General features: G+C 40.3%; 1 protein-coding gene across 1 annotated transcript in view; it reads left to right on the top strand.

Annotated features, from left to right (window-relative positions):
• The window catches only part of PTPN2 (protein tyrosine phosphatase non-receptor type 2), an 81,675-nt gene extending 77,140 nt beyond the window's left edge, over window positions 1–4,535 (top strand). Inside the window, exon 10 of the mRNA XM_044243657.1 lies at window positions 4,168–4,535. Within this exon, the coding sequence (XP_044099592.1) occupies window positions 4,168–4,189 (22 nt within the window). The 3' untranslated portion in view covers window positions 4,190–4,535. The remainder of the gene's footprint in view (window positions 1–4,167) is intronic.
• The last annotated feature ends 20,654 nt before the right edge of the window (window positions 4,536–25,189 follow it).

Below are 25,189 nucleotides of genomic sequence, written 5' to 3'. Positions count from 1 at the left end.
GTACAACAAGCTTTTGAGGTAGGTGTTGTTATTCTTAAGCCATAAGGAGCCTGAGGCTGGACATTTCTACACTGTTTTATGCTTCTGTCATTGAAAAGTCTCCTATATGTGGTCTATTGTAGAATTAGATTATTCTCAAAGAAAGACTTACACTCTGCAAGCCATTTCCCTCTTAGAAAAATACGTCTGACTAGATTCTATGTAAATAGCCACAGGCCAGAACCTGATTAAATTAGAAATTGTCATTAACCTTTGTGTACTCTATTTCAACAAGTACCTACATCTCTGAAGTGCCTGCCTGGTTATTGTGCAGATTTTAAAATCTAGTCTGCCTTAATTTTTACCTTCAGACACAAAACTTAACAGAGGTTTTAATATAGTCTGACATAAGCCTAATGCCATTATGTGTATCATCCGCTTCTTCCTGAGTTCAGGCAGAAGTCTAGGAAGCACACCTGCTCTAAACACTGGTTTATTTCTTGTCCAGCGGTCCATGTGGGTTTGTTAGCAGGGTGGGTGGTAAGGAGCAAGGGTGTGACTCTTGGAATCTGCTGCCGCCCAGGGTAGGGGAAGCCGAGGTTCGACTTGGTGCAGTGATCCTGGTCTGAAACTAAATGCGTTTTTTCTGACAGTTAGTTCCTATTTCTACGTCAGGAGCTAATTAAGTCTCTCTTACTTTAAGAAACCTTTAATTTGGCCTTAACTTATTCAGAGGCTCGGGGCACAGAATCTTACAAATAAAATTATGAAGGTAATATTCTTCCACGTGACAGTACTAAGTTCTCCTGACTTCATATGCAGGTCTTGCTCATTCCCTGGCTGATTTATTCTGGAGTTGACCTGTCCCTTTCATCTTTTTCCCTAGTTCATTTGTTGGGATTTTGATTCCATTTCTTCTTACACTCATTTTCAAACCAGTATTTATAGGACAGTATCACCACCAGCCTCTACAAGAGCAAATGACTATTTTAGAACTTCCAGCTCTCTCTCCATTCCATGGGATATGTTACGTGTAAGTGATGACACACCTTCACGAGAAGAAACTCAGGTTGTGTAAGCTGCGTAGCACCTGCTCTACCCGGGAATCCCCAGTCCAGATCGTGCACACTTTAGGCTATATTCCACGTACTCACCATAATATAGCCATTTCGTGGTTCACCCAGATTTGACAATTTAAGCTTTGAATTTAGGAATTTTTAAGCTACTCACTTTCTTGGTAGTGTTTGAAAGAACAGACTTCTGGGAAGATGGTATGAGTTTGGACATCTCATTTTTCCCTTACCAGCAGGAATTTTCTCAATATTTACGCCATTCAGATTCCTCCAAGAACAGCCAGTTCTGCACAGGTGCTTTTCCTCAACACTCTTCAGAGAAGTAGTTTATCTCCTTTGGCTACTAAATTCTGGAAGTTTCTTTGGGGAGAATTCTTTTCCTCACTGTCATTTATTCCATCACAGCATTGCTGAGTGGAAGTGGTGCATCAGACGAGAAGCTTTTACTGGGGTTGAAAGGCTTTGTCTTTATCGGTGACAACCTGACAAGAGTTTTTCAAGAGCTCTGATGATCTCTGTGAAGTCCACTGGGAGAATGAAAAGTTCAGTCTTTGGAACTCTTTCTGTTTTGGTTTTATAATGTACAGTGGACTATGGAAATTATAGGATATAGTGGCGACCTTGCTTATGAGTCCAGTACTGTCTGGTTTTTCATTACATAGTGTATTTTGGGGAACTGTAAGGAGAATTGCATGGGAATTTATATGGAGACCATTTCTTAAAGAAAAGCCTCAATTCTTTATTGTTGCTCCAATTAACAGATTTTGTAGACATGGTGGTGTTGGTATTTCAAATACTACCATAAAAAAACAAGTTACTGTGAGTTTGGTAAATTCAGGAGAGGGAAACTAGATGTTTGTTTTGTCTATAAGGCAGTGCCTTGCTCATTTTACAGAAGGTTTTATGATTCTTTTCAGTAAAAAAAAAAAAAAATAGTGTGAGTATCGGTGGCAAGGACTACAAGGACTACTCTGGGTACAGTTTGACTTTCTATTATTTCAGGTGTAGAGCTGACTTGGGAAGATCATTCTGCTTGTAAAGCTGGCCCCGTTCCAGAATAAGGGCAGTGGGCAGTATGTGCAGGCTGCTTCTCCAGAGAGAGCGGCAAGCATGGCTCTTTATTCCACTTAATTTCTTTGAATCCATTTTATTTTGACGTGTTGAACAAATGATTCAAGTGAACATTCTTCTTCCAAGTGTAAATCCCATTTGTCTTTAGTCTTGCAAATAAATACATTCTTTAAAAGCAGTTAACACTCCCCATGATTTTATTTTATTTTCTTATCTCTCCCCCCCAAATAATATTTTCAAACTAAAAAAGAGTGAATTTTTAAAAACGCTGTCAGTTTCTTTTAGTTGTTGTGATGCACAGTAGTTTATCCTGAGTAAGTTAATCTCTAGCACTGTGCTGGGGAAAACAACAGTGTATGTTGGAAACATGCATTTCTGACAGCTTAAATACATAATCTGAATGTAATCTTCTTAACACCTCTTCTAGATACATTACCCTATTTTAAGATAAGAAGGCCGAGTCAGAGAATAAGTAACTTGCCCCTGATTGCACAGCTAGTACACGGAGAGCTGAAATTCAGACTCCTGTCTGTAGAATTCCAGTAACTCCAAACCTCATGCTGCTTCCATTATGACACATACTCTGTTTTTTATGGGATATTCAAGTACTTAAATGGAAAAAATGAGACAACCAGTTTTACCTGTTAAAATCCAAAGTAACACTTTTTTTATTTTTTAAGTGAAACAAATCTAAGTTTTTACTTCAAAAAAATTTTGTGAAAACTGTTTGAACTGCCACTGAATCAGAGAAATACTGGACATCAGGATATTCTGTAAACCAAACCATTATTTCATTTCACCTAGCACGATTGGATTGAGCTACTTTGTTCTGATGAGCAGATTTTCTGAATGTGTGGGAAATCATGATATATTTTGCAGCAGTCAGTAAGAAGCACCTTTCCTTACTTCCATCCACTAAGGTACAGGGCTCAGTAGGACCCTGCAGTAAGCACCAGTAGAAGGTTTTGTGACTTCTAGACATCCAATGAGAATGTTTTCTTGATGACTTGACATTTCTGCGTCCCTGCTGGACGATAAAATAATAGGGCTTTTCAGAACACCAGGGGCTTGGTGTTTTTCAGTAGGAAGAGTCAGTAGTCAGGAAGAAGCCCAATTGACAATATTTTGAGGATTTTTGATTAAATGTTTAGGGGAAATGTGTGGACGTGATTTATATTCCTATTTATATATGTGGAGACACAATAATGACAAGTATTTAGATTTAGGTTTTTTTGGTCATAGTGAGTGAAGTCGGGAAGGAAATACCATCTCAAAAATTCAGTTATTGCAAATATTATGAAACACATTCAAAAACTGACCTTAAAATAGCTATTTCATCTGTTGTTGCTTAAGTTCTCGTTAATCTTTACTTTTTTGACATTCAGATACAATAAATCTGTCAGTTATTTTATGTCTGTGTTTTTCTTTATATTGGTAACTTAAATCATGTCACTTTGGTTCTGTATTGCTATAATCATTAGTATTATCCTTCAGGACACAAAATGCATGCTGCTAACAGTCCATGATTTTTAAAGACTTAAGCCAATTTTCTGTTCAAACGTTACATTCCTAATATTTTTAGCAGTATGATACTGTGGAGGTCCAAATTGGATTAGACTTTTGCATTGAATTCCAAAGTATTGGTAAGTCTAGCACATACCATATAATCTTGCAAAACTGTTGTGGGTACATTTTTTTAAAACCTGTCTGTCTGTCGGTATCTCCCATGGAGGTCATTTCTTAAGTGATACAGGATGACCTGAGAAACTCATAGTTAGTAATTCTTGAAAAAAACCATATGAGTTATGGTGCTTTAACATGAGTCTGCCTCGCACCACCGATTCTGTTTGAAAATTGAGCACAGAAGCAGATTTTACCAAGATCACAGTGAAGCACTTAGTGTGGTTGAATGTGACATGTTGGAATGTTTTTTTAGTTGCCTTTTTAGTTCATTGTTAGTCCTTTTATGTTTGTGTGTATCTGTGTACGTCTGTGTGTTTGGTAAATATGAATTGAATAGATGACTTCTTATTTTATGTTTTAGGCCAAGATTGACAGACACCTAAATGTTCATGACTTGAGAATATTCTGCAGCTATAAATTTTGAACCATTGATGTGCAAAGCAAGACCTGAAGTCCACTCCGGAGACTAAAGTGAGGCTTGATAAACCTGTAGATTGCCTCACATTTGTCTGTTTACAAAGTAAACTTTACATCCAGGGAACGAAGAGCAGCACCAGCAGAAGACTTTGCAGAACTCTCTAATTTGATGTATTGTTAAGTTTTTTAATACGTGTATGAAATGTAGAAAGATGTAAAAGAAATAAATTAGGAAGACTACTTTGTATTGTACTGCCATTCCTACTGTATTTTTATACTTTTTGGCAGCATTAAATATTTTTATTAAATAGACTATGTTGGTTTGTGTGCATTATCTTAGGACAGCTCTGCTTCAGATAATGTTTCCTTAAAGGGTTTTACTCTCTTAAAGGTTTTTAACTCGCAATTGACATTTACATTGAAATTGGTTCAAAACGCCGGTCCCTTGCTTCTCAAGATCTTTTTGAGGTACCTCTCGAACAGTCTTCCTATCAAAATAGGTTAGGTAAAAGCACAAAAGAAAAGTTTAATACTAATTTTTGGTCCTTACAGAAGTATGAATAGGGATAATGGTATTAAATTGTTCTCAAATAAGTACAGCAATTCCATGCAGTTTGAAAATCACAGTGCTGTTCTTGTGGGGGACTTTCTGCTTTTCTCAGACATTTCCTGTTAGAAGAGACCAGAAGTTCCCTCCTGGGTGAGGCTTTTGGCTTCTTTACTGTTGCATTTCCCAAACAAGTGATGAGTTCGGGCTAAATATCCAGTCAGCTGTCAGGTTACTGGAGCTATTGTCCGGAGAAGACAAGGAAGCCTTTGTGTCGTGTGAGCATCCCCTTCACAGTCTAACGAACTCATAATTGTTTTTGTTGGGCCAACTGTGAACATTTGATAACACTGTCCATTGAATACCTCTCTTTCCTCTTACAGAAATGTAATGAATCACCTTACGTTCCTTTTGCCTTGTCTTCCAGCATTTTTTGGTTTATTTTAGGAGTAAACAAACTCTTAATCCCTGCTAAATCTTTCATGGAGAATGGATGGAAAGTTCATTATACCACAAAGTAGCCCAGCAAGGTAATCCTCTTTGTGTGTCAACAAAGCCTTTGAAGGTGATCTGCACTCAACTAACTACTTCTGTTTTCCATTTCCCATCTACCCTTTACGCCACTAGTGTCTGACTCCCTTGTGTCACTCCAGAAATGACCCAGGACAGTCATCTGAGCTTGTACTGTAGCCAGGTAGAGTGTACTCTTCAGTTTTTACCTTATATGACTTGACAGCAACATGAACTCCTTTGAAGCTTTCTCCTTAAACTCAGTAAGACCTTTCTCTGCTCTCGTTGCCTCAGTTTTTCTGCCTGACTATTGAGGTATTGTGGTAAGAACCCTTAACATGAGATCTGCCCTCTTAACCAATTTTTAAGTGTATAATACGTTATTGTTGACTATAGTTACAGTGTTGTATAGCAGATCTCTAGAATTTTTATCATCTTGCTTAACTGAAATTTTATGCTTATTGAATAAATTCCCATTTCCTCCGGCCCCCACCCCCAGCCATTGGCAATCACCATTCCCCTCTGATTCTATGAATTGGACTATTTCAGACACATCATCCAGTATTTGGCTTTTTGTGAAATAGTTTAGTTTGTTTTACCTAGCCTAATGCTCTCAAGGTTTATCCATGTTTCTGTGTATTACAGAATTTCCTTTTTAAAGGCTGAATAGTATTCCCTTGTATGTATACAGTTGACTCTTGAAGAACATGGGGGTTCGGAACACTGACTCCCACACAGTCAAAAGTTTGTGTGTAACTTTTGACTTCTCCAAAACCTAACTAGTAAAAGCGTCCTGTTAACTGGAAGGCTTACCAATAACAAACAGTTGACACCTATTTTGTATGTTACCTATATTCTATACTGCATTCTTAAAGTTGGCTAAAGAAAATGTTATTCAGAAAATCATAAGGAAGAGAAAATACAGTCGATAAAATAAGTTTATGTTCTCTGTTTATAAGGTGAATTATTTGTGGGGACCTGTATCAGTATTGTCTTACATAATACAAAATACTGTAGATGTGATACATATTACTAACACTAGACATCAAAAATGAAAAGGTAATGTGAAAAGAAATTCGAATTTCTTTATAGGAATAATTCATGCATTGATAACAGAAGCAGCAATACGATTGCTGTATGGTAACCTAGTATAATCAATATAGTTGCTTCACAGTGGCTTTGTGTAATTAATACGATAGCTTCCAGGTAGCCTAGCATTACATTAATGAATGAATCATTATAAAATTTTTGTGGCATACAGTACAGTCATATTCATAATACAGTACTGGAAACATCAGTGTGATACAGCGAGGCACCATGGTTCATCTGTGCCTTTTTGCAAATTGTTGCAAATCTCCAAAAAATATGTCTAATATATTATTGGGAAAAAAATCTGCAAATAAATGGACCCACACAGTTCAAACCTGTGTTGTTCAAGGGTCACCTGTGTATACCACCTTTTCTTTACCCATTCATCCGTCAGTGGATTAGGTTGCTTCCACATCTTGACTACCGTGAATAGTGGTGTAGTGAACATGAGAGAGCTACTAGCTCTCAAAAGAGCTCTTCAAAATCCTGACTTTTAATTCTTTTGGATAAACACCTGGGAGTGGGGTTGCTGGATCATGTATTTTTAATTTTTGAAGGAACCTCCATACTCCATAGTGGCTGCATCATTTTGCATTTTCACCAACAGAGCACGAGGGTTCCTGTTTCTCCACCTCTTCAGCGTTTGTTTTTTGATAATACCACCATGACAGGTGTAAGGGGACATCTTTGTGTCTGTGTACATGTGTGCATTTCCCTGATTAGAGCATTTTTTGGATACACCTGTTGGTCACTTGTATGTCTTTGGATAACTCTCTATTCTTTGCCTTTTAACTGGTTTATGAGTTTTTCTGCCATTGAGTTATAGGAGTTCCTCATATATATTTTAGAGACTAACCTTTTATCGGGTACATGGTTTATAAATATTTTCTCCTAATTAGTAAGTTGTCTTTTCACTCTGATGGTTTCTCTTCTCTCCGACTCTTGAATATTGGAGCTCCCAAGGACTCTATCTTTGGACCTTTGATTTTAACATACTTACCTTGAATGATCTCATCTTTACCCAAGTCTTTATCTGAGTCCTCTGTGCTGATTATACGCAGGATATTCTGTATCCTCCATTCCTGCACCCGGTGGTAGCTCTGAGCTATAAACCATATATCCAGTTCCATGAATGGTAATGGCATAAATTTCTTAAGCCCCAAAGTTGACTGTTATCTCCCTCATCCCGAACTCCCCTTCCTCCTCTTTTCTAATTAATTTGGTGGCCGTCAGAAACCTGATAATTGTTTTAAATCCCTCTGCTTAGTCGCCACATCCAGTTGGTCACAAAGTTCTGTTAATCTTACTTCCAAGTTTCTTTACAGATGGGGAGCACAACAGGAAACTCTTCCTGCTTCCTGTGGACACCTGTTTGTACCAATCCACTCTGCACAGCCTTCCAAGTGATTTAAATAAAGATCTGAGGCGTTAACCTCCTTAAAATTAGCTAATGGCGCGTAATAAAAACTTGCTGTCTTTTTAAATCCCAAATCCCCAGCCTGCTCTATGCATTTCATCTTTTGGCTGTTACCTGACTGTCCTCCCCCCACCCTTTATTTGCTTTTTTTCCCCTGGTTTTACAGTAAAGTAATTGACATAGTCACTGTATCAGTTTAAGGTGTGCAGCATTGATGGTGTGATATGCATATATTGTGAAGTGATTACCATAGTAGGTTTAGTTAATAACCACCTGCTTATGCAGATACAATAAACCGAAAAGAATTCTTGTGATGAGAACTCTTAGGATCTACTCTCTTAACTTTTCATGTGTCACATGACAGTGTTAACTATAGTCATCACATTGTACATTACATCCTTAGTACTTAAAACTGGAAGCTTGTACCTTTTTCCAGTTCTCCCTCCCCACACCCCACAACTATCCACCTCCCGTTAACCAAAAATCTGATCTCTTTTTCAGTGAGTTTACTGTTTTGTTTACACACACATATGAGTGGATTACACATACTAAGGGAGATTATACAGTATTTGTGTTTCTCTTCTTCACATAGCATACATAATGCCTTCAAAGTCCATCCATGCCACAAATGGTGGGATTATTTTTTTTCATTATTGAGTAATGTTCCACACATACCACATCTTCCTTAGCCATTCATCCATTGATGAGCACTTAAGTTGTTTCCATGTTTTGCGTATTGTAAATAACGTTGCTATGAATACGGGAGTGCAGATACCTTTTTGAGTTAGGGTTTTTATTTTTCAATATATTCCCATAAATGGAGTTGCTGGGTGACAAGTGGTTCTATTCTTAATTTTCTGAGGAGCCCCTATACCGTTTTCCTTAGTCACTGTACCAATGTACATTCCCACAAACAGTGCGCAAGAGTTACCTCTGTCCATATCCATCCTCTTGTCTTTTTGATCGTGGCCATTCTAACAAGCATGAGGTGATCTCATGGTGGTTTTAATTTGTATTTCCTTAATGATGTACCTGTGATTTGTATTTCCTTTTCATGTACCTGTTAGCCATTTGTATATATCCTCTTTGGAAAAAATATCTGTTTGGGTACTTTGCCCATTTTGTAATTGAATTACTTGGATTATTTTGCTGTTGAGTTCTGTGAGTTCTTGATCTATTTTGGATATTAACTTTTTAGCATATATATGGTTTGTAAACATTTTTTTCCCCACTCTGTAGATTATCTTTTCACTTTGTTGGTTTCTTTGGCTGTGCAGAAGCTTTTTAGTTTGATGTAGTCCCACTTGTTTATTTTTGCTTTTGTTGCTTATGCTATAGGTGTGACTGCCTGTCCTTAATGGGCACTCTAAGGGGCAGCTATGTCAAACCATTTGGAATTAATAGAATATTCCTTGCTCATTAATTTGTTGAATATTTATTGAACACTTATGTGGTGAGCACTGTAGCAGGCCTTGCATGTTCAGTGACTGGGAGGGAAACATGGTTGTGGTATACTGTAATCTTGTCGGAGAGCTAACCAGTCACCATGTAAACAAGCAAATATGCAATTAAAACTAGCGATAAAGTGCTATGATAAACAGAGGTACCTACGTAGATGTGGAGAAATGGGCTTTCCAGACTTGGGAAATTAGAAGCAGAGTTCCTGTTCAGGGATACTGGGGCACTCTGCTGGTCTCCTTGCATAAAGATAGGGCCTTACAAGGAGCTTGGCTCAAGACAAGGAGAGGCCAGTGTTTGAAGGCATTAGGCTAAAGGGAAGTGCATAGATTGCTGTGGTCTGTTCTTTCAGAAGCCTCCAGTTTGGAAAGGGCAGTGGCAAGGCCAGAATCAAAGCTTTCAGACCCGGTGAGACCTTCACCTCACGGGCACATAACTCCTGAGGTTTCTGAGGTGTAAGGGAAGCTCCTCTAAAGTAAGCTGTATCTACCACTGCCCTGTGTGATCACCTTACCTTTGATAAAAGTTTATCTTAATTGAATCAGGGTTTAATGTAATCTGGTGGGTCTTTGTCTGGATCTTCCCAGCAGTTCTTACCCCACCTGAAATGCTGCAGCTGCTGTCAAAATGCAATTGATGTGAAAGGCCACACCACCTCGATTGTACTTTGGACGATTGTACTTTGGACGGAGTACTGGGAAACCCACGGAATGAGTTGGCTCTTCCCAGGTGGAGACCAGATGGCAGGTGGTGTGACGTCTGGGTGGTTGAGGGACCCTAAGAGCAAACCAAACAGCAAAACTCGCCTGCTGTACCCATGGTTCAGATTGCCTGGTGCAGTGAGCAGTTTAAGGAAGTCATTAACAGCAAGGTAGCCCAATGCACAATTCCTAGCTTCTCCTATCAAGGCTCCTGCGAAAAGTTGACCAGTGGGATAAGAGAGGTCCCAGGGACCACCTCTCTGGCTCCCAGCAGTGGCATTCCAAGCAGAAGTTAGATAACTACCATTTTAGGGGGCGTATGGGTGGCTCAGTTGGTTAAGCAGCTGCCTTCAGCTCAGGTCATGCATTGGGCTCCTTGCTCAGCGGGAAGCCTATTTCTCCCTCTTCCTCTGCCTCTCCCCCACGCTTGGCCCACTCCCGAGTTCATTCTCTCTCTTTCTCTGTTAAATAAATAATCATTTTTAAAAGCAACAACAAACTACCACTTTAGGTATGGAGGGGAGAATGGAACTGAGAGATGTTGTAACTTTTCATGTCTTTGGGGTAGAATGTGCCAAGGGGTACAGAAGTAAATTGCAAGGAGGGGGAAAGAAAGCAGAATTACCTCTAAGTAGTAATTACATTGGCCTGTGTGAATTAGCCTTGCTGTTTTGACAGGAAGATGGGGAAGATATATGCTAGAGCTTTGTAAATTGTGCACAGCAAATGAACGAGGCAAAAAAAAAACAAACAAACAAAAAAAAAGATTTAATAGAAGAAATTGATATTAAAGCAGGGAATAAAAACTAATATGCTTGGAAAATAATGGTGTCTAATTAGAAAACTAAAAATTCTTAATTCAAATGACTGTAAGATGATTCAATTTAAGTGTTGGATCTGATTTCAGTTCAGTTCTGTGTAGAACTTAGGACAGGAAACTTTACTCCTTCCAAATATTCTGTTTACTCTTCTGTTTTTCCCATTTCCCGGCCGCACCCCAGCAGCTGCATGGGACATGTGACGAGTTCTGACAGTTGGACGCGAAAAGCAGTGAGGTGGGGAAAACCCACGCACAATTCTCCCGGCACTTCCCTACCCAGGCAACTGAGGTCAGGGGTTCTGATGGTTTAGTTAAAAGGTGGCGGAGTCTGGTGGCCTAAGCCCCTAAGAGTGGTAAGATCGAATGGAGTTTCTTGCCAGCCTTCAGGAGACGTGTAATGAGAGTGAGAAATGGAATGGTAGTGTTAAGCCACTGGTGTTTTAGGATTGCTTATCCATAACGTAGGCAGCTCAGCTACAGAAGGATGGTAACACCCTAGAAGTGTTGGGGGGTGGAAGGAAAGATGCATAGTTTTCATTTTTATGGAAAATTTGCTTGAGTCCAGGGCTTTTGAGCTGAGGAAGAGAGGCTACCTCACTCGTAAGATTTTTGCAATACGGTCAGGAAGTTCTACTACCTTCTACCGAAAATCTGTTGATCTGTTCAAATTAAGTGAACTCTACAGTTAAACTGTCCCCTAGCTTTACAATGCAGAGATGGGCTTCCTTCTACAGGGAGATAGAAATTTTTAAAGATATATTAAGTGTGGACACACACTAGAAGACTATTACAGCTGTGGAACGGTGTTATGGACATTGTGGAACAAAGATGAAATCAATTATCCTGGAGAAGAAAAAGTTACTGGTGTTCGTTAGAATGTGTAAAGTTAGAATGTGTAAAGTGATTATACTATCAAGAAAAATGAGTACCTTTTGGAGAGACCAAACCAAAGCACCGGAAGAAGAGGAAATAGAGGGGCCAGCCACCTCTTAGAGCTTGGGAGAGAGGAGCAGGTGTAAGGAAAGGCCTCGTGACCGGGGAGGCTCCATGAGCCTTGGGAGACCATCATCCTGGAGCTCCCGGCCAAGCCAGGCTGCCATTTCTCTCCATGGAAGCAGCTTACAGTGCCTGTCTGGGCACGATTCAGTGGGCTGAAAGAGTCATGACAGCAGGAAGTAAAATGAGACGTTGGGGAAAGTCACACTCCCCCGCGGCAAAGTGAAGAGAAAGGGAGTCAGTTTTAGATGTGCTCCTGCACAGAATAATGAGCCTCCAGATGGAGATGTCAGCTGCTCCCTGAAAGGAGCCCAAGTTCTCAGAACCTTCTCATCCCAGGAAATCAGCGGCTCTTTGTGGAGGTGACTGTAGAATGGGTTTGGACTATCCCATTGTATAAAACAGCCCCAGTACACTTCGTTCACCTGGAACAGGAAAATACCTCAGGGTCACAAAGTCTATCAGTTCAGAAATATTGTGGCTACAACTAACAGATTGGAAAAAAGTATGGCCTACAGAGGATAGAAATTCAGATATACGTAGTTCACGATGGGTTGGGCAGCTCTGGGATCCATGTACTATCCACTTTTCTACTCTACCATACCTGGGTCCTATTCTCAATATTACCTAAAGGTCTAAGGTAGCTGCTGGAACTCCAGCTACCACAGCCACATTCCAGGAGAGCAGTCACCCTCCTGGATCAGTCCGCTCACACTAAGCAGGCTTCCCTGAAGTTGGCATGCCCCGTCCACTCTCATCTCATTTGCCAGAATTTGGCCACATGTATGCCCTTAGTTGACAGCCACCTAAGTATTTCAGCCGGGCCTATGTGCTGCTCTGTGTAAACAGAGTTTAGCCACCTAGTACAGGTATTAAAAACAAATCCGTAGCCAGAGCGCCTGGGTGGCCCCATTGGTTAAGCGTCCGAGTCTCGGTTTCTTTCGGCTCAGGGTGTGACCTCATGATCACATTCCCGCCCCTCCAGCGTGTGCATGCTCTAAGATAAATAAATCCATTACCCTAGAAAAGGGCTGACACCCAAGTGGGAAGCGGAATGCCTGGTAAATGTGTTTAGTTTGGGGGAAAATCACTCCATGCATTTCTGCGTCCATGTAGAAAGCATCCTTATATTTCACTTCTTCGGTGCTCAAGCAGTAATTCCAGAATGCAGCACTGGAAGAACGAACGTAACACCATTTCCTTTGGTAAGGATTCAGATTTTTGCATCGAGTTTTCTACGACCTGTACTTTCTGTAATAAGAACCTAAAGGCTATCGCTACACTAGCCAGGATTTTGGTGGAGGGTCGTAAACAAATGTATGGTAAACGTAATAATGCAGCTGATGCCCATTATTATCTAGACAGACCAGTGTCTTTTATGAACTGATTCTTGTAGACATCATCGTTTGTAAGTTACATGAATCAAGAAATTACGCCCACTGATTTTTTTTTTTTTTAATGTTACAAAAGTACCAAATCATTCTTCATTTGCTTGTTTGGGATATTCACATCCACACTCAAAACCCTGTGGCTATTCCTCTCCTTGGCAACCTAGAAAACAGGAGCAACACTGGGAAGAAGATTCTAGGAAATGTTCTTGGCGTGATTCGTTAGAACCTGCCCATATGGCACTACTCCAGTTGTCTGCATCCCATTCCTCTCTAGTCAGGCCCTGATGTTGACACAACAGACCCTGGGAGGCGATTCAAGCTGCTTTGTCATTCAGCCCCACTCAGGTTCAACTGGCGTGTGTTTTCAGAAATCTCAGCCCTCACTGTGTATACAGGAGATTGGGGGGTTTTGTTTTGGGCACCCATTGAAGTGTTCAGATTCCTCATGTGGACCTCGAGCTGGGGAATTTACAACCTTGAGATGGTCATTCTCTTTCTTCCAAGTTCTCCAGGACCCTTAGAAACAAGCAACCAGCTCCATTAGACTCTTTATTTTTACCAAAGTGGTCTGTGGCCCCAAGTACTTGGTCATTGAGAGCCTGGCCTTCCCTAGGTATCTGACTGCAGGTTATCTACAGAGGATAATCACAGTAAACTGTTTTGCCAGAGTCTGCCACAGACAGCAGTGTCCCTGTTACCACTGGAAATAGAGCCGTTCGTATCTTTACTCAGAACAGACAACCAATCTCAGAAAGCCCAGAATCAACTGAGAGAATTCAGCTTCAAGATTCCAATTCCCTAGAACCACTCCACTTCCCATACCAAATCCTGCTATCAGTCAGGGGTCAGAGAAGCAGAACCACTTGGAGGTATAGGTATAGGCAGGTATAAATGAAACTGTTCGTTAAGGGATTTGGCCTCATGCAACGGTGGGAGCCGGTTAAGGAGGCTCCATACGGCTATTGTCTTAGCATCTGCAGCTAGAACCTGACATGGTCGGGTTATAACGGGATATAAAATGGGAAAGCAAGGACAAGTTGGGACCCACAGGCATGAGCTGGACCCATGAGGCTGGACTGAAATCTGACAGCCTCTAAAGGTACAGTATCCTGCAGGAGAACCTGGCGCCATCTGTCACAAAGCTGACATCCGTACATGACCCAGGGCTTGGCTCAGGGAAGGTGGAACAGGGCAGCCCACTGCTTTTCTACACCTGCAGGTGAGCCCACTGGTAGGTGACAATGGGTACAAGCCATAGAATGCCTACCATTTCATGCCCGCCCTCCAGATCTCCCGTACGTGGTGGGTCTCTTGTGGCCACATGAACAGGAAACGTACAAGGGTGTGAGTTCTGGGAAATGTAGTTGAGCCTAGCAGATCTGGCCCTATTCCAAAGCCACCGCATTGCTAATATTTGTACACTAGGATTAGATATCGCAGAGGATTTCCGGAAGCAGATCAACGAAACTGCTGAAATAGACCACTCTCTGGAGAGAATGGAAAGAACTTACTCTGAATCCTCCCTTGCAACGGTACTTACGGTAAGCAATTGTATCTGTAACTGGTCAAGCTCTTCCCCAAACCGCGAGCACTGGTGTTACGAATCTGCAACTCATGCTGTCTTCAATTAACACTAATCTGATTCCGGGGAGGAAGGAACAGTATTCCGCCGGGCAGAGCACTTTGTCTTAGAGACTCTCTGGTTAAATAGTCCTGCCCCTAATGCTCGTCCAATCTGCAGGGAAAGAAGTGCTTCGGCTTTTAATGGTTTATTAACCAACCCCTATTGGTTAACTAACCCACTGTCCTGGGCCTCCCAGAACCCAGATCTAACTGACTTGTAAACTAGGGAAACTGAAGATGGGTAGGTGGGGGTATGTATAGGTGTACACACACACACACACACACACGCACACACACGCATGTGAGCAAGTGCGTGTACACCACGTCCACACAAGTGGTTTTGTCGTTAGCATACATTTCACAGATCACAGCTTGGGTATAGAAAACTCAATATTTTGCTGTAGTTGAACTTAATTTTTGCCTTGAGGAATCAATCTGCTTAATAAGCAGAAAATCAAGGTACTCTTCCCCAGGTAAACGTGGTCAGTCGAGGCAGGTAAAGATGGAAAACCAATGCTCTACCCTCTTTCCATCCGCAGGGGCACCTGAGTCCTCACTCGCTGCTTCACACAGAGGGCAGGGCAGGCTGGGGCCGTGATCCAGGAGCATCTTCTGCAGGACTCAGTGGTCCTGCCCAGGCTCTGGTTTGTGCAGACTGGGGTGCACTGGCTGCAGCCCCAGCACGGAGGCCCTACACCTTCTCAGCCTCTCAGAAAGCCTGGGCAGGGACTGGGAGGTTCAGAGGGCTGTCGCATACCCTCACCTGCTCCCTCTGCGCGGCCGCCCTGGCCGGTGGTACCGGAACATCTGGGAGGCTGGCAGGCTCCCCAGGCCACACCTCGAAAAGAGGACCCAGGCCTCTTCCGCTCTCAAACTCCCCAGCATCTCTCTGGGGTTTCTGTTGTTCCTCGCCCACAGTATTACAAAACACCAGACAGTGTGGCTCGAAGAACAGACATTTTCTCGCCATTCCGGGGGCACCAGGATCAAGTGCGCCCGCAAATTCGCTTTCTGGCTAGAGCTCTCCTCCCGGCTTGCAGATGTTGGCCGTCTTCTCTCTGTGCCCTCGCATGGCCTTGCTTTGGTGACTGCAGAGAAAGGGCAAGCTTTGAAGTCTCTCCCTCCTCCTTTTTTTTTTTAATTAAAAATTTTTATATTTATTTTTTATTAACATATAAAGTATTTTGTTTCAGGGGTACAGGTCTGTGATTCGTCAGTCTTACACAACTCACAGCGCTCACCATAGCGCATACCCTCCCCAGTGTCCATCCCTTGGCCACCCCTTCCCCCGGCCACCCCTGCCTCACTCTCTCCCTCTTCTTGTAAAGGCACCAGTCCTGTTGGATTAGGGCCCCATTCTAATGACCTCATCTAACCTTAACTACCTCCTTAAAGGCCCTGTCTTCAAAACAGTGGAGGTTAGGGCTTCGACATGTGAATTTGGGCGGGGGGGACACAAGTCCGTCCATAACACCCCATTCTTGGCTTTAATGGGAAGCAGGGTACAAGTTGTCTTCTGAGAGACAAATATTTTTCTCCTAGAACATGTCATCTCTTTTTGAAGACATTTTTTTTCCTTTTTAAAAAATTTAAATTCATGGGCACCTGGGTGGCTCAGTGGGTTAAGCCACTGCCTTTGGCTCGGGTCATGATCTCAGGGTCCCAGGATCGAGTCCCGCATCGAGCTCTCTGCTCAGCGGGGAGCCTGCTTCCTCCTCTCTCTCTCTCTCTGCCTGCCTCTCTGCCTACTTGTGATCTCTCTCTGTCAAATAAATAAATAAAATCTTTTTAAAAAAAATTTAAATTCAGCTAATTAACATATAATGTATTACTAGTTTCAGAGGTACAATTCAGTCATTCAACAGTCTCCTATAACACCCAGTGCTCATTAAATCCCAGGCCCTCCTTAATGCCCATCACCCGGTTACCCTGTCCCTTCACCCCTCTCCCCTCCAGTAACCTTCAGTTTGTTTCCTATGATTAAGAGTCTCTTAATCAGAGAGGGTTCATCTCCCTCTCTGATTTCATTTTTGAGGACATTTTAATGTATAAACTCTATGCTTTAATCTTTTGGGGTTCTTAGCCTTTTGGTACTCAAAACCTCTATTTCTTTCTCAAAAGCCCAACTCCTTTCTGGAAGTCTGGGAATGTTTCTTAACTATGGAGGGGGTTACATGGGAGTTAATTTAAAAATTAATCAAGCTGTAAATTTAAGAATTGTGTGCCTCGCTATCTGTATGCTACTACTCAATTTTTTTAAAAACAAGCCCAACCATTATTAGCAAAAACTTTGCTTTCATGACAATGCCATGATTCAGAAACCTAAATTTGAGTTAGATTTATTCCACCACAAAGCATGGGCTCTCTCTTGTTGCATTCCTCTCAGGACAATCCTTCCTGAAACTGAAGCATTGGATATGTCTGGCTGAAGGGGGGAGATGGTCACCGTGTAACTTGCAGAGGGCCTGGGGGGTATAAGGACCTTGGTTGGATCCACCAAGAAGAAAAACTCAGATAGCGTGGCTGCTTCCGGGCAGGGGAACTAGCAGCCTGGGAATGAGGGGTAACATACAGCTTTTTATACATTTACTTTTTTTTCTTTTTTTTAAACCGGGAGCATGGATTACATAAAAAGTAGCATCTGCACCATTAAATGATACTTCAAAATGTCTGCTAAAAATGACATGGAAGGGCAACTGGGTGGCTCAGTGGGTTGGGCCTCTGCTTTGGGCTCGGGTCATGATCTCAGGGTCCTGGGATCGAGCCCCACATCCGGCTCACTCCCCAGGGAGCCTGCTTCCCCCTCCCTCTCTGCCTGCCTCTCTGCCTACCTGTGATCTCTGTCTGTCAAATAAATAAATTTTAAAAATGGCATGGAAGATGTCCATGACATATTGTGAATTCAAAAGAGAAAAATAACAGTGGATGTAGTAAGAGCATCTCATGGCTCACTCACACACAGCTGGAAAGAATCACTCCAAACTGTTAGCCCGGGGACTGACGTAGAACCGGGGCTTTCTTCCTTTTGTTTCTACACATCTTTTCTGTTTGGAATTTATGCAACTACCATGTGTTAACTTTTACAATTAAAAATTCTTCCTAACAAAAATATTTTGCCAGTGGGAGTAATTCTGGGTTTGACCTTTCCCTATTAAATTTGGAAGATTTCATTAAGAATTTTAAGCTACAGTTCTATGGCTGATTCAGACCCTTTACCTTCAGAGAAATTTCAGCTGCGAAGTAATGCATGGGAAGTAATACCAAAAAAGCCTAAACAGTCACCAACAGAGAACATGCCTTGTGTTCCCTGAGGTCTCGAATGGAACAAAACCGTGAACTTCAATTCACATTTCCTTAAGAAAGCTTGTGGGGTCCTTTCCTCCCTGCCCCAGTTTTAAGAAATTTGCAACTGGAGAATTTTTTACAGCAGATTATTTAATGAGATTGGTTAGAGTTTAAAGACAATGAGGCAAAGGGAGAATGGGTAACTCTGAGAAAGTTAGAATATCATTTCACAGAAAAACTATCAGTTCAGAGAAAAATTTTTATACCACATTTAGGCCATGGGGACACACAGGCATTTCAAAAGAAAACTTTTGCAATCTTCATAGGCAATAAAGCAGATTTTTAAAAGAAAATATATTATCTATTCTAATGCCTTGGCTCAGAATTATTGACACTGAGGCTATTTCTTAACATTTCCTATCACTTATATTTTTTTCATTATTCTTTCTCATTGCTATCAATCTATAGTTGTGCATTGGAGACCATGTCTTAATATACTGCACTAACAGGTTTCTGTCATCTTTTATTGTTTCGGTGATGTGACATTGGGCTAGAGGTTTACGGGCTGCAGCCAAGGTGACATTTCTTCCCATCCTCAAAGACAGCATAGATGACAAAGAAGGACAGCCACAAGCTCTGTGCAGCCACAAGCTGTCTGCACAGGGATGGTGCTGGGGGACACAAAAGGACATGTACAATTCGTTTTACCAACACACATTCTTTTTTTTTTTTTCTTTTCAGTGTTCCAAGATTCATTGTTTATGCACCACACCCAGTGCTCCATGCAATATGTGTCCTCCTTAATACCCACGAGCAGGCTCACCCAAACCCCCCCCCGCCCCAAAACCCTCAGTTTGTTTCTCAGAGTCCACAGTCCCTCATGGTTCCTCTCCCCCTCCTCCTCCTCTCCCCCAACTCACTTTTCCTTTCCTTTTCCTAATATCCTCCATGTTATTCCTTATGCTCCACAAGTGAAACCATATGATAATTGACTCTCTCTGCTTATTTCACTCAGCATAATCTCCTTTAGACCCATCCATGTTGATACAAACATGGATCCTTTCTGACGGAGGCATAATACTGCATTGTATATATGGACCATATCTTCTTTATCTATTCGTCTGTTGAAGGGCATCTTGGTTCTTTCCACAGTTTGGCGATTGTGGAATTGATACTATGAACATTGGGGTATAGCTGGCCCTTCTTTTCACGACATCTGTAACTTTGGGATAAATACCCATTAGTGCAATTGCAGGGTCATAGGGTAGCTCTATATTTAATGTCTTAAGGAATCTCCACACTGTTTTCCAAAGTGGCTGCACCAACTTGCATTCCCACCAACAGTGTAAGGGGATTCCCTTTTCTCCACATCCTCTCCAACACCTTTGGTTTCTTGTCTTACCAACACACATTCTTGAGTGCAGTGCTCACAGAAAGAAGAATGAACAGCTGATCTGGTATCTTCTGCTCTTTTGTCATGTGATACAATTTTGTAGCTTGTTAAAAAGGCCATTACTAACATCTCTAGCCCCATCTAAATTTAAGGAGGAAATGGGCATACCAAAAAAGAAAGGAGAATCATAAACTATCTTTCAGCTTAGATAAAGTTGAGAGACAGTTTTGCAGAACTTCAAAGCACGGAAGAAAAGGTTTTCCTTGAAGCAAAGAGGACAATCCAAAACCTTCTATGAATGTAATGGCGTATCAGTTCTCCGGACTTCAAACATCATTGTCAAATTATGAGCACATAATTGTTTGTCTGATGTTTTTGTGTAAGAGCTTTATAGTTCCAGGTCTAAGTTTAGGTCTTTGATCCACTTTGAATTACTTTTTATTTATGGTGTTAGGTAAGGGTCCAAGTTCATTTCTTCACAGGTAGATATTCCAACTTCAGTTCTTGTTGAAAGGACTGTCCTTTCCCCGTTGCTTGGTCTTGGCCCCCTTGTCAAAGGTCATATGTCCATTCACGCAAACTTTTACTTCAGGGATCTCTATTCTATTTCACTGGTTTATCATCACCCCAGTGCCAGTATCACACTGTTTTAATTACTATAGCTTTGTAGTAAGTTGGGAAACCATGAAGTATAAGACCTCCAGCTTTGTTCTTCTTTTTCAGTATATTTTTTTTAAGGTTTTATTTATTTATTTCACAGAGAGCTAGAGAGCACAATGGCAGAGGAAGAGGGAGAAACAGGCTCTCTGGTGAGTAGGGAGCCCGACGCAGGGCTTGATCCCAGGACCCTGGAATCATGACCTGAGCTGAAGGCAACCACTTAGTCCAGTGAGCCACTCAGGTTCCCCTTCTTTTTCAAGATACTTTTTGGGGGGGCTATTTAAGGTCCCTTGTGATCCCACATGAATTTTAAGGTAAGTTTTTGTATATTTTCAAAAATCATCCTGGGAATTTTGGTAGGGATTGAACTGACTCTGTAGATTGCTTCGCATATATTGACTTTCTAATAATATCGAGTCTTCCAATCCATGAACATGGATGTCTTTCCATTTATTTATCTCTTCTTTAATTTTTCAGCAATGTTTTATAGTGTTCAGTGTGCAAGTTTTTCACCTTCCTGATTAAGTTTATTCCAAGTATTTTATTCTATTTGATGCTGATGTAAGGGAATTGTCTTCTTTGTTTGTTTTAAGATTTTATATACTTATTTGAGAGAGAGAGATCACGAGCAGGGGAAGGAAATAGAGAGAGAAGCAAACTCCCCATTGAGATGGGAGCCCGATGTGGAACTCAATCCCAAGACACTGGTATGATGACCTAAGTCGAACTTAGATGCTTAAACAACTGGACTTTCAGAATTGTTCTTTATCAGTGCATAGAAGTACAACTGACTTTTTTGTGTTGACTTTGAACCCTGCTACTTTGCTGAATTTGCTTATTAGTTCTAATAATTTTTGTGCAGTCTTTAGGGTTTTTGTACACATAAAATATCATCTGCCAACAGACATAATTTTATTTCTTCCTTTTTAATTTGGGTGCCTTTCATTTCTCTTTCTTGCCTAATCACTCTGGCTAGAACTTCCACTAATGTGTTGAATAGAAGTGCTGAAAGCTGGTATTCTTGCCTTATTCATGGTCTTAGAGAAAAAGTTTTCTGTCTTTTACTATAGAGTATGATGGCTGTGGATTTTTCATATATGGCTTTTATTATACTGAGGTAGTTTCCTTCTATTCCTAGTTTGTTGAATATTTTTATCTGAAAGGATGTTGAATTTTGTCAGATGCTTTTACTGCATCAATTGAGATGATTGTGTGGCTATTGTTTTTTATTCTGTTAATATGGTATATTACACTGACCGAGCTTCTCATGTCAAACCATCCTTACATTCCAGAAAAACAAAATCCCATTCAATCTTTGTGTATGATTCTATAAATATGCTGCTGAATTCTATTTGCTATTTTTGCATTTTGTTGAGGGTTTTTGTATCAATGTTCATAAGGGATATTGGTCTGCAGCTTTCTTGTAATGTTTTTTCTGGCTTTGGTACAGAATAATGCTGCCTTCAGAGAACGAATTATGAAGTTTTTCCCTCCTTCTTTAGCTTTTGGGAAAAGTGAGAGGAAAAAATGAAGTTAGCTCTTCTTTAATGTTTGGTAGAATTCACCTGTGAAGCCATTGTGTCCAGGGATTTTTCTCCATTGAGAGATTGATTCTATCTCCTTACTACTTATAGGTTGTTTTATTCAGATTTTCTATCTCTTCAGATTTAGTCTGATAGGTTTTGTGTTTCTAGGAATTTTTCCATTTCACCTGGAATATACAATTTGATGGCATATAGTCGTTCATAATACTCTCTTAAAATTCCTTTTATTTCTTGAGAATTGGTATTAATGTCTCCACTTTAATTTCTGATTTTAGTGGTTTAAGTCTCCTTTTCTTATTCCACCTAGCTAAACGTTTGTCAATTTTGTTGATCTTTTTGAAGAACCAAATTTGAATTTCACTGCTTTTCTCTGTTGTTTTGTTATTCTCAACTTTGTTTGTCTCTGCTGTAACCTTTACTATTTCCTCTTTCTTCTGGTAGCTTTGGGTTTTGTTCTTCTTTTTCTGTTACCTGGATACATTTGCTCATTTGAAATCCTTTTTTTTTTTTTTTTTTCTTTTTAAGATTTTATTTATTTATTTGGCAGACAGATATCACAAGTAGGCAGAAAGGCAGGCAGGGGGGTGGGGAGGCTGCTGAGCAGAGTCTGATGTGGGGCTTGATCCCAGGACCCTGAGATCATGACCTGAGGTGAAGGCAGAGGCTTAACCCACTGAGCCACTCAGGCGCCCCTGTTTTTCTTTCTTTCTTTCTTTCTTTTTTAAAGATTTTATTTATTTATTTGAGAGAGAGCATGAGCTGCAGGAAAAGGGAGAAGCAGGCTTCCTGCTGAAGTATGATCCCAGGAACCTGAGATCATGACCTGAGCTGAAGGCAGAAGCTTTAACCCACTGAGCCACCCAGGTGCCCCTCTTGTTTTTTAAAATAAGCACTCAGAGCTATGAATCTCCACCTTAACACTTCTTTCACTGTGTCACATTAGTTGTGGTATCTTTTGTTTTCATTTATTTCTATTTATTTTCTAAATTCTTTTGTGATTTATTCTTTGATGTATTGGTTGTTGAAAATGCGTTATTTAATTTCCACAACTGTGAACTTTCCAGTTTTTTTCTGTAATTGATTTCTAACTTTCTCCCATTGTGATCAGACAAGATATTATCTGTATTTTTTAAATCTATTGAGACTTAGTTTGTGACAGAACAAATGGAGTATCCTGGAAAATGTCCCCTGTGCTCTTGAGAAGAATGTGTTCTTGTTGGGTGGGGTGTTCTGCATCTGTCTGTTGGACTTGGTTGGTTTATTCTGTTAAGTTCTCTATTTTATTTACTTATTTCATGTCTGGTTGTTCTATCCCTTGAGAATGGAATATTGAGTCTATACCAATTATTTTAGAATTGTGTGTTTTTCCCTTCAAATGTTAATTTTTGTTTTGCATATTTTGATGACCTGTCATTAGGTATGCAATTGTTTATAACTGTTCTATCCCTTGCTGTATTGAAACTTATCAATATATAATGTACTACTTTGTTTCTTATAAGCTTCTAAAATTTAAAGCCTATGTTGTCTGATACTAGCACAGTAACTAGCACTGTCTTTTGATTATTATTTGTTTGGCATATCCTTTTCCAGTCTTTCACTTTCAACCAATTTGTATTTTTGGATCTAAAGTGCCTCTCAGAGACAGCATATGCTTGGATCATGTTTGTTTATCCATTCTGCCAGTCTGTGTCTTTTGATTGAAGTATTTAACACATTTATATTTAAAATAATTCTTATTAAGAAGGTACTTCTATCACTGTGTCATTTGTTTCCTATACATCATATAGGTTTTTGTTCTTCATTTTCTGCATTACTGTCTATTTTCATGTTTATTGATTTTTTTGGTAATAAAGTGTTTTAATTTCCTTCTCTCTCTTTCTCTCTCGTGTGTGTGTATGCATGTGTGTATGTTTATTCTGTAGTCTTTTTCTTTGTGGTTAACATTTCTTGCAAGGAAGATCTAGTGGTGATGAACTTCCTTGCCTTTGGTTTATCTGGGAATGTCTTAAATTCTCCCTCACTTATGAAGGATAGTTTTGCCAGGTATAGGATTCTTTGCTCTCAGGTACCCCCCCACAACTTTAAGAACCTTATATATTTCAGTTCACTGCCTTCCGGTATCCAGCATTTCTCATTAAAAAAAAATTGCTGAAAATCTTGTTAAGGACCCCTTGTACATGACAATTCTCTTGCCACATTCAAATTTATTTTTTGTCTCTCAACAGTTTAATTATAATTTATCTTATGTGTCTCTTTAAGTTCATCTTACTTGTTTGTTGAGCTTCATGGATGTTTATATTCATGTCTTTCATCAAATTGGGGAAAATTTTGACAATAATTTCTTCAAATATTCTCTGCCCTTCTTTTTTCTTCTTCCAAGACTCCCATAACATGTAAGTTGGTCCACGTGATGGCATCCCACAGGTCCTTCAGCTCTATTTACTTTTTCTTCAATCTTTTTCTCTTTCCGTTACTAAGACCCAATAATTTTTTTTGAAGATTTTATTTATTTATTTGACAGTCAGAGATCACAAGTAGGCAGAGAGGCAGGCAGAGAGAGAGGGGAAAGCAGGCTCCCCGCTGAGTAGAGAGCCTGATGCAGGGCTCGATCCCAGGACCCTGGGATCATGACCTGAGCCGAAGGCAGAGGCTTAACCCACTAACCCACCCAGGCATCCCTTAAGACCCAATAATTTTAATTGTCCTACCTTCAAGTTCATTGATTTTTTTTCTTTGCCTGTGAATCCCTCAAGTGCATTCTTCATTTTGATGATTGTACTTTTCAGCTCCAGAATTTGTTTTATTTATTTCTATTTTAGGCTTTCTATTTCTTCAATGATTATTTCCATTTTGTCCATATGTCATTTTCTCAACTCTCTTCACAACTTCCTTTAGTTCCTTAGCTCTTTAAGGAAATTGTTTTAAAGTCTTTATGTAGTAGATCTGCCATCAGGTCTTTCTTAAGGACAGTTCTATTGGTTTGTTTATTTGAATCGTCCATACTTTCTGTTTTTCTATGTGCCTTATTTTTCTGTTGAACACTAAACATCTCAATCTAATAATGATATTTCTGGATATTAGAGTCTTCCTCTTTTTCCAGGATTTTCATTTTCTTTTTTTTTTTCTTTATTTTCTTTTCCTTTCCTCTTCCTCCTCTTTCTTTCTCTGTCTTTCTCCTTCCTCTGCTCCCTCCTTCTCTTTCTTCTCTTTCTCCTCTTTCTCTCCTCCTCCTCCATCTCCATCTCCATCTCTTTCTCCTTCTTCTTCTATTACTGTCAGCTGTTTCTGTACCAAAGAGCAGCCTGAAATGTTAGTTAGCATTTTTTCAGTTCTTTTCTGAGCCTGCACCTTTCTCTTGGCATTCACAGTGATTTTCCAGGTCCTCTCATATATGCAGTTGCTTCTGATTGTCCTGGTCTTTAATGCCTGGCTCCCAAAAGGGAGTAAAGAATAAAATTAAAGGGGGAAAATCCACTGGCCTATTAAATCATGTGGATTTCATTTGCAACAATAGTTTGGCCCACTTCTTTGA

Source organism: Neovison vison, chromosome 3 (genome assembly GCF_020171115.1).
Source record: "Neovison vison isolate M4711 chromosome 3, ASM_NN_V1, whole genome shotgun sequence".
NCBI classification, from domain to species: domain Eukaryota; kingdom Metazoa; phylum Chordata; class Mammalia; order Carnivora; family Mustelidae; genus Neogale; species Neogale vison.
Note: the sequence above shows the minus strand (reverse complement) of the source record. Positions and strands in the feature narration are given on the sequence as shown.